Source organism: Aptenodytes patagonicus, chromosome W, assembly GCF_965638725.1.
Source record: "Aptenodytes patagonicus chromosome W, bAptPat1.pri.cur, whole genome shotgun sequence".
In the NCBI taxonomy this organism is placed as follows: domain Eukaryota; kingdom Metazoa; phylum Chordata; class Aves; order Sphenisciformes; family Spheniscidae; genus Aptenodytes; species Aptenodytes patagonicus.
Genome location: NC_134981.1, coordinates 194,075 through 207,102, shown reverse-complemented (window position 1 = coordinate 207,102; position 13,028 = coordinate 194,075). Strand labels below are relative to the sequence as shown.

General features: G+C 41.4%; 1 protein-coding gene across 3 annotated transcripts; it reads left to right on the top strand.

The window, feature by feature from the left end:
- Positions 1 to 722: 722 nt before the first annotated feature.
- LOC143172276 (signal peptidase complex catalytic subunit SEC11C) lies at positions 723 to 11,816 on the top strand. 3 transcript variants are annotated; one of them, XM_076361504.1, is made up of 6 exons: positions 723 to 916; positions 2,384 to 2,493; positions 3,382 to 3,531; positions 5,701 to 5,820; positions 7,091 to 7,148; positions 11,569 to 11,816. In XM_076361504.1, the coding sequence occupies exons 1-6, from the start codon at positions 875 to 877 to the stop codon at positions 11,584 to 11,586; spliced, it is 498 nt and encodes a 165-aa protein (XP_076217619.1). In that variant the 5' UTR covers positions 723 to 874; the 3' UTR covers positions 11,587 to 11,816. The 3 variants fall into 3 exon arrangements, with proteins under 3 accessions (XP_076217619.1, XP_076217618.1, XP_076217617.1); XM_076361503.1 differs by lacking the exon at positions 11,569 to 11,816 and adding an exon at positions 7,448 to 7,566; XM_076361502.1 differs by lacking the exon at positions 11,569 to 11,816 and adding an exon at positions 7,573 to 8,955 and having other exon boundaries at positions 724 to 916.
- The last annotated feature ends 1,212 nt before the right edge of the window (positions 11,817 to 13,028 follow it).

Genomic DNA, 13,028 nt, shown 5'->3' with positions numbered 1-13,028 from the left:
CCTGTGCAGCGGCCCCTGAACAAACACTGAGGTGAATGTTAGCTGCTGAAATTAGATGGTCTTGATCCCTCCCACAGTGAGCGAGGCAGACTGCTCTCCCCTGGCTCCGAGTGCTTTCTGAGGTAGATCCCATTCCCGATACCTGTGCCCGCTGCGACAGCAAGGTTGAGGGCTTACCATCGAACAACGGCAAAGTCTGTTCTCTCAGCCACCGCCCTCGCCACAGCCCGCCACAGCACCCCGCCCCGCCGCGCCCCATCGCCCCACAGCACGGCGCCCCCCGCCCCGCCCCGTTGGCCCCGCCCCCGCGCCGGCCCTCCCTCGCTTGACCCCGCCCCACCTGGGTGCGCTTCCACCCTCCCTCCCTGTCTCGGCCCGCCAATGAGCTGCGCACACGCAGCGACGGCCCCAGAGAGAGCTCGCCGGCAGCCGCCTGACCCAAAAGATATGGCTCAGGAGGCCGGCGCCGCCGCTTCGTTGCTCCACGGACGAGTCTGGCTCGTGCCGCCGTACCGTGGGGTCTCAGCGCCCACAGAGAGCACCCTCGGACAGCAGGGCACCTCCAGGGGCAGGAGGCGAGGGGCCTCGCCTTCAGGGCCCTTTGCTGCGGTGCATGCTGGGAATTGTAGTTCAGGGCCGCTGAGGCCCACCGAGTATGAGCGGGGCGGAGGGAGGAGGGAGACTACAACTCCCGGGGAGCAGAGGGGCTGCCGCGCCGCCGTTCCGCCGGGCCCGCGGTGCTTGTGGCTAGCGGTCAGCGCTGGGGTTCGGGGTGCGAGCGTCTTCCACCGCGCCTCCTTCTGAGGAGCTGCCCGAGAGGCCGCCGGTAGCTTCCCGCCGCCGGCTGGGTGCGGCCCTTCCCTGGGGCCCCGCCATGGATCTCTTCGGGGACCTGCGGCGCATGAACAAGCGGCAGGTAGCGGCCGGGGCGTGCCGGTGCCGGCCAGGCGGGGGGCCCCGAAGCGCGCGCGCCGAGGGCTGGGTCGGGATGCGGAGGCCGCTCGGAGGTGCCGGGGCTTCGGAGTCGCCCGGGATTGGGGCGGGCCGGGGGCCCGGAGCCGTGCCGCCCGCCGCCGGCGGTGCGCTGGGGCTCGCGGCCCGCGGAGCCGGCCCAGCTCCTGAGAGAGAGCTGGGCTTCCCGCTCGTGCTGTCGGTGGGAGGCCCGTTCCGCCACCGGCCGGGCCGTGGCCCTTGAGGAGGATTTGTGCACAACCGCGCTCTCGTTTTGTCCTTCCCTGCGCCCTGGAGCAGGAGCCCGGCGTTCGACGGCAGTCACTGGAACAGCGCGGGCAGCCGCCCTGGCGGGGTGGGAGACTGCGGCTGCCTGGGGGGGCTTTCAGGCCTTGGGTTCAAAGCTGAGAAACTGTATTTTTATATCCCTGTCAGTTATCAGCCTCATTCTGGAGGTGCAGCATGTAGAAGCAAATTAGTATATTTGAGTTCTTGTAGTTCAAAATAGGTATCTTTTATCTATGTTATGTGATTATGCAAATAACTGGTTGGAAGGGAGAATATAACACTGGTGACAAACCTTCTGATTTCTAAGTTGTTTGGTTTTTGGTTTGGGGTTTTTTTTTTAATATCTATCAATAATTAAAAAACCCCACCAACTTCAGAGCAGATTTTGAAGCTTGACCAATGTGGAGTTAAGTGGGTCATATACCTGAAAATCCCAGCATACATATTTTCAAACTAGAATGATGGTCTGGAAATTTCTGGTTCCATATTTTACCAGTGAGCCACATGGTAAATGGAGATGAGCAGGGTTGTTTTCCACCAGAGTATCTTTGTACCTTGCCAAGAAAAAAAAAGAGGCAGTGTGAAGAAAATGTATCCACTGCTGTAATGGCTGGCAAAGCAGTAGAATTTTGGGGCGGAAAATTCTGCCTGACAATAGCAGGAGATGATCCTTTGTCATGTCTCTTCTACTCCCACAGCTCCTCCTTTTAAACAAAAATAACTGTTCAAAGTACAAAGTCCGCTATTACTGATCTTACAGTATTTGTCATTTGTGTTTTGAATACTTATGAGCTCAGGTAGGAGTCAGGGGCGCGTGATCATTGGATCACTTGTCATATAGCTTCCTATATTTTAGAAGTCTTTGCTAGGGAGTTCACTAGCTTTTAGCACTAACAAATGGGAGTATTGCACAGGAGTAGTAAGCCAAGATTGAGGCATGCAATGGATTAAAACTTTATGCTGCAGTATGGTTGGATTGCCTATACAGCAATCTGTTCCATGAGGCTTCTGTTGGAATACGATTTTAGCATAGAAGTCCATGTGCCTGGATTGTGATTCAGTGTTGCATATGGGTTGAAATTCTATGTTGTGCTTCTAAATACAACACAGTAACTTTTAAAAATGATTTTCTTGTTTCATATAGCTGTATTACCAAGTCTTAAATTTTGCTATGATAGTGTCTTCTGCCCTTATGATATGGAAAGGGCTGATCGTCATTACTGGAAGTGAAAGCCCTATTGTTGTGGTGCTCAGGTAAGTCAATGTAAAGGCTTTTTTATTAAAGTCCAAATACTGTTTTGTCCTTTGTCTCCTCCCCTTCCCCTTTGGATAGATTTGGAGTTTGAAATCTCACCTACTTAAAGAAGTACTCAAACACTTATTTTCTTCTAACTCTGTTTTGGACACTTAGCAAAGGCTGCTTTCGTAATTGCAGTCTAGTTTTCATTGAAGTTTGTTGAAACAGTAAATATGTGGTATATAAAGAGCCAGTCCTGCAGGCCCCTGAGTGCTGATCAAATACATGAAGATAAACCCATGTTCATGGAAGATTCAGCCTTACAGAAATTGAACGTGTGTCAGCAAGGAATGTATGCAGTAAATAGCAGTACTTTAATGAAAATCGTCTGTTCATGTTATTAGTTATGGAATCTGGAATCCTACCTTAAAGGTTGTTACCAAAAGATACTATGGCTGGCTTTGAAAAAAGGCATGGATTTTCTGGTCATTAATAGTAATCACTGATGTAAGCATAACTGTTGCTCATGTTAATTAAACTCTGTGTATAGAAGTACTTCCTATTGTACTGTGAAACATTTTTTGGCTTTTCAGTAATGGATTGGTTTTCTTAACCAGAATGGCTTGTTGTGTTCCTTCCTCATAGCTACAATACTGCTACTTTTCTATACAGCTTCTTTCTTTCTTTCATTGAGGCAGTAAGAAAGTCTTCTATAGCCTGGCTCAGCTTGGGACTTACTGAGGTTTGCGTTGTGTTAAATGTCCGTGTAGTGTTACTGAATGGGTGAAGCTACAGATTTCAGTTAAAATCGTGAGTTTATCTGTAAGAATTAAATATTCTTTGTTTTCATGGTTCTTTCAGTTACCACAATGCTAACAAACTCTCTCTTTCTTTTTTTTTTGTAGTGGCAGCATGGAACCAGCTTTTCACAGAGGAGACCTGTTGTTCTTAACAAATTTCCATGATGACCCAATCAGAGCTGGTGAAATAGTTGTTTTTAAAGTTGAAGGCAGAGACATTCCAATAGTTCACAGAGTAATCAAAATACATGAAAAGTAATGCAGCTTGGCATTTTCCTTGTTTCTAAATGTAGTTTCATTCATCGTGACTGTCACATTTTAATTTGGTAGTATTTTACGAAAAAGGCAAGAGGATATGCTGTAAGATAAAACTCATCTCTAGGATGTGATCTGCTTTTGTCCCCAGTTCTGTGGCGTACTTCTTGAGACCCTGGCTCGTGTCCCTCAGCAAAGTTGCTCAGGTTCGAAATAGGTAAACCTGTGCCAAAGAGGAGTCCAGTAACACAAGCTATACATGTTATTTTTGCCAGCAGTAGCAATATGTATGGGAGCAGAGTCCACTTCTGTACTGACTGTCATAGAATGGGGATTTTGGTTATGAGAAATGGCTATTTCTAAAAGCAAATCTCTGAAAGAAGGTAAAGATTCAGAATTAGAGTTATAGATGAAGTCTGACAAGTATGTGATCTTTGCTAACTGAAGTTTTCCAGAAAAGAGATTTGACTCAGAATGAGAGATTCTTACTCTTTTTGTGTCTGTTAGTCACAATGCCAACAACAATTCATGCTGAAAAGCAACAGGTAGATTACTTGTTTTTACCTTTATTGCATATCCCTGGTATGATAAACAGTTCCTTCTCAAACAAAGAGAGGCAATGCTGTTTCTGATTCTGCACAGTGAAAAGCTAACCTGGAGGTGGCAAGCATTGACATATTTGCTCCTCATGAGGTCCTGGCCATGAACTGAAAGTGTTTATCATTTGAGTAATATATGTTCTTCAATGCATTTTTGAAACAAATATGTATATACAAGAATTACCTCTTTTTTTTTTAATACCTAATTTGTCTTCGTAAAAACTCCTTGTTTCTTGATATCATTACTTGCAATTAGTGAGCAAAATAATTCTGAAGATTGTAAACTTAACTTTATTTAAATGGGAGTGTTGAACCAAAGTATTGCATCTGCACATATGCCTAACGCTTGAAAGAGAGTGAAACTTGGCAGGTTTTTTAACAGCTGGTGGTTAAATTAGATCATGTTCAAAATGTAGTGTAAGATACTTTGTTCATTTGAAACAGTAGGGAAAGGTTATGATTTGGGCATGTTCAGGGTTTTAAACCTCTATTCCTACAAAAAGGAATGAGCCTCTTTAATGGCCAGGAGAGGTCAAGACGTCAGCTCTGGCTCCGAGGGAGCAGCCTGGCTCTCTGAGCTCTGCAGGCATTCATCCGTGGGGGGGAAATGCCACCTACTGAAGCGTTTCTATCGCTTGGATTTCTCCATACAATCCCCTAAAAACCCCACATAATGTTTTGTCTGCATGATGTTATTTAAAGACTGGTTAAGTGTATTTTTTTTATTTGCCACATTAATAAATATCAAATGTAAGTGAGGTTTTGCCTGGAACTCACTATATTGTTTAACAATTAATGAGTGACCTAAAACTGTGATGCAGTGTTAGTGACAAAATACTGAATTTGATGCAGATTTGCAGCTACTTTAGAGGCTCTTCAATATTTTTTTCTATCAAAAGAGGACAAAGCTTTATTTTTGACATAAATATGATTACTAAGAGTTAAACAAGTGTATAGAACTTAGAAGAAAATTGTCTAAAGCATTGTATTACTATACCACCTTCTTTCCTAAGGGAAAGATTTTTAGGGTCTCTCTCATCTGAAATTTGTGATTCAAATTCAATTAAATTCATTCTCTAATGTGTGGTGACTTCACAGGATATTATTCCACAGTTTGTAAAAACAAACGAACAAAAAAACCCCCAAAAAACCCTCTTAGTAGGGTATTATTCAGTATTTCAGAGTTAAAATTCTGTTCTGTTGAAAATGCCAAGGGTTGGGTTGTTTTTTTTTTTTCCCCATGTAGGCACATTCTGCTTTTGCTGAGGAAGTTTAGTGCCTGCTGTGGCTGGACAATATCCCTTTCATGTTCATTGTGTAATTGCTTACATCAATTGACAATCTAGGAGTGTTTTAAAAAACATTTCTTGTTAAAATCTGTTGACTCTGTCAGTAAAGTCTGTAATGTTAATGATTTAATGGTGTTTGTTAAATAAGCAGGACAAGCAGGACTGGAAGTAAACATTGTTATCTAATCTTGTAGCACTTGTCATCTTCATTGTGCTTTGTAGATGTTAATTGAGGTTTTTAAATTAAGTGGTATTTAGTTTATCACCTTGTTGCCTTCTAGAGAAAATGGGAACATCAAATTTCTGACTAAAGGTGATAATAATGAAGTTGATGATAGAGGCTTGTACAAAGAAGGTCAGAACTGGTTAGAGAAGAAAGATGTTGTTGGAAGAGCAAGAGGGTAAGTAATGCAAAATGTCTATGTTCTTTGTAACTAAACCAGAAAATTTAGAGTTTAAATCAGTTCTGCTGTTGGTGTAAACTAGAGCTGGTATGGTATTTTTTTTAATTTCTTAAATAAAATAGTAATTAAAAAAAACTACCTGGAAAAGTTGCTTTCTGTAGTTCTCTCACTGATGTGGAGAGTGGAAATTAATTTTTTGAAAAAATGGCACATTTAACAAATAATTCACCAGTAGATACAAAATTAACCAACTTATCCTTGTAATCACTAGAAATTACTAGGAAATTATTTCCACATTCCACAGGAATTTTATGCAAGGTTTGAGCTTTTGACTCTGTCCCCAGTTGAGATGAAATCTCTTAAGATTTTTCTCAAATAACTTGATTAAATTTTTGTCTAAAGAAAAAAAAAATATTTTGCATTCAGATATGCGTTAGTGACAAGTGTAAATGGTTATTTTACACTGTTCTTATTTGGAATGCTTTTGCTTAGAGCCTGTGGCAAAGTATTGTTTGGGCTGTGAGAGTTGTCTTAGTGATGCCATGAGAAGCTTGATGCGAGTTCTGCTGTGTCCAGTAGGCTAAGATTAACGTCATAGGCCAAACCCAGTGGAAAGTAGGACTTCTTGTATCACATCATATACTTGTGTATTTTCTTGCCTAATTTAAGAGTTCTATAAGTTGTCATAAATATAGGGTTAACTTGCAAAGCAGTACAAAATACTTTTCTGCAAGAATATTTATTTGTTTGATTTTTTTTAGATTCTGTCCCTGCCTTCAAGTTAAATAAAAAGAAACAGAACAAGTGCCCCTTTAAACCTTTAATGCTGGTAGACTAGGTTAAATGCTAATTTTAAATACTTTCCGTATTAGTTTGAAACCCTTTCTGTGTTAGATTATATGGCTTTTATAGCTGCAGAACAACAGGAGACCCTGAAAAGCAGATTCCCTTGTGTTGTAGGATGTTAGGCTTTTGTGGGTACCCCTCATTACGATGATATTTCCTTGCCATTTCTGGGATCCATGTGTATTTTTAATGCTATGAATAATATGCAGCAAGATGAAGCATGGGAGGAGAGGGAAATCTGAGAGATCTTGCTCCCAAACTTTCATTAAGTACATATCGTCTTTAAAGCTCTTGTTGTCTCTCAGAATTTTTTCTTTCTCTGAAATCCATTATCTAAAATATTCAAGACTGAGTAACATTGAAACATTTCCATGTAATATTTGAGGGTTAATTTTACATTCATCTGTTTTGTCAATTACAGATTTTTGCCTTATGTTGGTATGGTAACTATAATAATGAATGACTATCCAAAATTTAAGGTATGTATACAGACATTTTGCATACTTGAATTTAAAACTATAAAATAGCAAGTAAAGATAGTAAGAATCTTGCATATAAGAATACATGTTAATAAGTTTGTTTCTGTGGTTTAGTACCTAATGTAAAATGAGCTATGTTTTCTTGCTTATTTTAGCTTGTCTGTTACCCAGTAGAACTTAGTATTAGTAGTCATTTGAAAACATTTAATTTATAGGAATATCATAAGTTAAGTGTATACAGTTGTGATGCCTATTTGTAATGAATATGGTCACATTAAAATATTTCTGTAATTCTATAGGAACACAACTCTAATTGGGTACTCATCTAGAAGGTGTAATGTTGGAGAGGGCACACTTTGAACAATTTGTAATTTCAGAGCTTCTATGAAGAGAAATTATAATCAGTCTTCATTTTCTTTTGCAGTATGCTCTCCTGGCAGTAATGGGAGCATATGTATTGCTGAAACGTGAATCCTAAAACCAAACAAACAAAAAGTCACTTTTCCAAGAACAAAGTACAAAGTTAAATATAAGGGGAAAAAACCTAATATATTTCAGATGTTTTCATTTCTGTATACAGTTACAAAAGTGCAAGCTTTTGTCTTGTCTAAATAAACTGTACGACTAATGAGTAAAGCTTTTGGCTGTTGGTTAATTATGTAATGGCATATTTACTGTCTTAAATAGATCCTGCTTTCAATTAGCCTTTTGCTTGTTTGGAAGACACAGACTGTCATGTGCTAAAGCAGCTTATGGCACTTCTTGACATGCTGTGTTATTTTTCTTAAGCGGTACTGCATCTGAACCCACTTTCTCCCTCCTGTTTGTTCATTTTTCTTTGCTTGATTACTTTTAATCTCTGTGAGTGCCCTCTCTTTTCACGACCATACAAATTGTTTTTATCAGTACTTATAAGGGCACAGCATATGTGTTGGAACAGGTAGTGAGTTGTAGGAGTTCAGTCAGACTTATGCCTAAAGAAAGTTGTCTAGATATGGCTGACAAAAATAGACAGGAAAGGGTCTTTCATTCTGATTGAGAACTGAGAAATGGAAACTTGGAGCTTTTTCCCTGAATTTGAAACTTGCTCCTTTGTGGTGTAGGGACAAAAAAACCTAATGACCTGATTTTTAGAGGCCTGATTTTTAGGGACTGTGTGTGTTTCTAGAATTCAGGCTGTTAACCATTCTGCCTTTATGTTCCTAGTGATAAAACACACCTAACAAAAAGATTTTATGGGGTTTTATTAACACTTGTAAATTACTGAATGAATAGCACAGTAGTGTACTTAAGTAATATTACCAATAAGGGTAAGACATAACTCATATTCCAATTTTGAGAATGTATTCTTCTCTTCTATCATATGATACCTGAATAGTGTTAAACATAAAATTGATTTTTCATTTTAAAACTTACCTGATAACTGTCTTATATGAAATTCTGGATTTTTCTCTTCTTGATTTCAAATGTCAACGTTGTACCTTCCACAAAGCAGAATTTGTTTTCCTCGCTTGCTTTGTTTTTGTAGCTTTGATAAGGAACAGCATGATGCTTTTTTCCTGTGGAGTTTTGTTTCTTCTGTAATCCCTTACCTCTATAAAAATATACTATTGTACAATAATGGCACCTCTTCTGTTGTAACTGCTAGTGCTGAAAGGCAGACAACTGCTGAATTTTTCCAAGTAATGCTACTTCTTTTGTGTCCTGTTAAGTAGTTTTCATGACAAACTGTATTATAAAAATTACTTGTTTTGTGTCAAATTGTGTAGAAATAAAATTGAATATAATAAATGGCATGTCAGAGTAATTTAGGTATCCTTAATGCAGTCTTCTCAGAAGTGTGCCATCACAGTTAGGAAAAAATAATTTAATTTTTGGACAGAGTGTATGTATAGTAAGATTTTGTGCCCCCTCCCCCCAGTATTGCTGAAATCAGAATTTACTCCTGTCCACCTGTCCCAATGCAGTCACAGTCAGCTCTAACTTTGAGAGTGGGGTTTTGGACATAACCCAAATGACAAATTTGGCACATTATTATGAGAATTTATTCTTGTGTTGAGGAAACATGGATTAGTAAAATCAAACAAGGATAACATCTAAATATGTGGGTTCATGCTCAGAAAAAAAGGTTGTATTTTTGGGGTATGATATCCTGTGTCTTAAGTCTCCTTGATAAATCTTAACCTGCAGAATTGACTTGCACAATGGAGTAAAATATGGTTGTCAGTGTTGCCATATCTGTTCTTTTAGTGAAATGTTGGATGACAGTGTGGGCCCAGTTTGTCTTCCTGGTTTTAGCTGGATGCCTTGAGATCTGTTAATTGCATCCACCAAAGCAACTTTGGTCAGCCATGTACAATAACTTGTTCAACCATATAGGTAATCTGCTTTCTCTTTTGTGATAAACAATAGCTTTTTTTCAGCTGGTAGGACCAGATGCCGTAATGATAAATCTTATATAAATATGAAAAGTTCTTGCCTGCATGGGAAGGGTATAAAGAAGATGGAGCTAGATTCTTCTCAGTGGTGCCCGGTGACAAGGCAAGAGACAATTCCATCTGAACATTAGAAAAACCACAAACTTTTACTGTGCAGATGGTTGAACCCTAGAACAGGCTAAAAACATGGTAAAACCACTAAAACATGGTACAGCTATTCTTATGTAGGATAAAAGACTTCGCCCCCCCCCCCCCAAATTTAGGAATCTCATAATCGTTTCTAAAAAAAAAGTCTTATAGTATTTCAGTTGATCACTAGCAAGCTTACCTTTTCTATAAAGAAATACATTAGTTCACTAACTGGTGGCTACTTTGTTCAGGCCTATTTGGTTGGCTGCCTGTGAATCCTTAGAGATGACTCACGACCGACTGGATTGGGTTGCTCTCGACTGTTCTGAAAGTGACTGAAAGTCTCTGTTCTTGACTTTCATTCCCATAATTGTCTGAGCTACTTTAAGCCAACCATTCCCACTTCCAATGATCTAGTTAGGTAGTGCTGCTTATTAATTTCCTTAGAGGAGTAGTCAGGGATGGAAGGAGTGCCAAAAGTTTTGCCCAGAATCTAAATTTCTGGTATAAACCCTTTCCTTCTGCTAGATAACAGTACAGAATCTTTTAGTTCTTAGGCTGAGAAGCAATGATAAATGAGCCTCGATGGTGAAATGTGTATCAGAAGAGTGTTGTCTTTCTGCTGTGAGTAAATTGCACTGTACAATGCTTGCATGAGTTAACGTCCCCTAAATACACAGTTTGCTGTTTGATATATTTTGTAACTGAATGTTACCAGCTTTTCCTGCTAGTCTTGCTGAGAACAAGTTTGAAGGTAACTTTGCACATTGCAGCTGAACTTACCTATCAGCTCCAATTGCCGAGATCAGATGATCCTCCTGCTGCAGACAACGTGGTCATGTATCTCTCTTTGTGTAAGCTGTCATGTTCAGTGTATCCAATGCAACTTGTGAACCCAGGAAGAATTTAGTTCTTCTCTGACGGGTTTGTGAGTTGAGCAGGCTCAGCAAAGCACATGGCAGCGTGGGGGAGGAAACAGAAGCAAGATAGAGGCAAAGGAGGAGGAACAGGTTTCCCCTTTGGGAACAGTGAGCTGTTAGATTTTCCCCAACTATAACATGTAACTTTGTGTTTAAAATTTAAGAAGAATGTTAAGGTACTCGAATGCATCCAGAGGAGGGCAACAAAGCTGATGACAGGACTGGAAGGCATGTCCTGTGAGGAGCGGCTGAGGACTATGGGTTTGTCTCGTTTGGAGAAAAGGAGGCTGAGGGGCGACCCCATTGCTCTCTGCAGCTTCCTGAGGAGGGGACGTGGAGTGGGAGGTGCTGATCTCTTCTCCCTGGGATCCAGGGACAGGACACGTGGGAATGGTTCAAAGCTGCATCAGGAGAGGTTTAGACTGGACATGAGGAAGCATTTCTTTACTGAGAGGGTGGTCAAATCCTGGAACAGGCTTCCTGGAGAGATGGTCGATGCCCCGTGCCTGGCAGTGTTAAGAGGCATTTGGACAATGCCCTTAACAACATGCTTTAACTTTTGGTCAGCCCTGAAGCGGTCAGGCAGTTGGACTAGATGATTGTTGTAGGTCCCTTCCAGCTGAAATATTCTTCCAGCTCTTCTGTTCTATCCCATTCATCTGTTTATCACCTCTAAAATAATTTGCAGCAAGGGCAAAAGCCAGCGCCAAATTAAATTTATGTATATTGCTGCTCTTTGTGCTCCAAGCAGAATTTTACATACACTCTTCAGAGGTAAGGGACAAACTGTGCTTGTGCATGTGTTTTGGCAGGTTATAGATGGGGCTGACTAATAAAAAGAAGTGGGTTAAGATCCTACGTATTTGATACATCAAGGTGCTTTCCCTTTTCACAAATACAACTTCTTTCTTCAATTGCCTGCTCTGCTTCTAGGCTGCAGCTTCCCTTTGAAGCCAGGAGATATCAAAGATATAATTGGCAGATCTACTGACTTATTAACTGGAGGCAAAGTGCTCCATTGATCCTTGAAGCTGTGGTGACTGGTTCCCCTCAGCTCACATGCTGCTTAGACATCAATACTCCCTGGAAAGAATGACTGTCATGGCTATTGGTGTGAAATACTGTGCATTGTGTCACTGGAGAAAATAAAAGAGCATTTTAAAGCAAATGCATACATCCTAGCAAGGCCTCTGGATGATTTTGTGGGTTTTTTTGAGGAAGATGAAGATGCTGCAAGCACAGGCAGTATGTTTTTAACTGAGCAGTTGGGAGTAAGAGAAGCTCAGACTTTGATTGAAGCTGTTCTGTTTTTTCTTTCCAGTTAGCTGCCTTTTCACAGCTGGGCTAAAAACTGTCCCTGTGCACCTAGGGCTGTGCAGGCTGCAGCATGTGCAGAAGGGGGCCACGGGCATTGTGGGGACCCCTGGGCTGGGGCCATGAATGAGGGCTGGGCACCAGCACAGACCCTCGGGGTGAGGGTGGGGGCTGGTCCCCATGACCATGAACACTGTTGTGCTCGCAGGAAAGGGCTGAGCGGGAGATTGGCTTCGTTCGGTCTCCTCCACTTCTCTCGTCTCAGCACTTCGGTGTTTGATGTCAGGGTCTCAAAGGCTGGGGGTGTGCGGGGCAGCCCCAGCGCCGCTTGCTGGGTGCCCCTCTGCTCCTCACAGCCCTTCTGTCTCAGGACACTGAAGGCATACAAGTCTTGGCTACCAGATGTTCAGGTTGAACTGCTGCCTGCGTTGGTAGAGGTAAAATGAGTACATGGAGTAACTGGAGAGAGAACTCCAGTTTAAGCCGTGTTAGCAAGTCATTTTTCTCTATGTTTAATTGAGATATTGAGCAACAGTGATGAAAAGGACATTTTCCTCTGCATGCATGGATTTTATCAGTGTTTCTTTGAACATCTTAGGGGCCAAAAGCAAACAAAACATAAGCCACTCACATGACAAAACTTCAATATGTTTCTCTGCTACACAGCTTGGCTTAAATAAGTATATTCCATCTCTTCTATCATCATTTATGTTTTTGTACATAGAACCAACTCTGCTTCTCTATCATTTATGTGTGAATATGCTATCAGCAGAAACAATATATACATATGCTATATATAGTCTGTATCTATATGTAGGTATATGGAAATCTGACGTGGGCATGACCACCACCTGAGCTTTGAAGCTGTTTGAAATACGAACCTCTGTCTGGATTTGAGTTTTACAAATAAAGCAGCTGTGGACAAAGCTTTGTTTCTTTTGCGATCACATTAGGACATTGGTTTCCAGTGCTGATGACCGCATCTGCTAGAACTAAACTGAAAGGTGCATGTGAAAAATCTGACTGCAAGAGAAGGCCTGGGCATTGGGGAGTGGAGTGCTGGTGCACCAGCCCTCTGT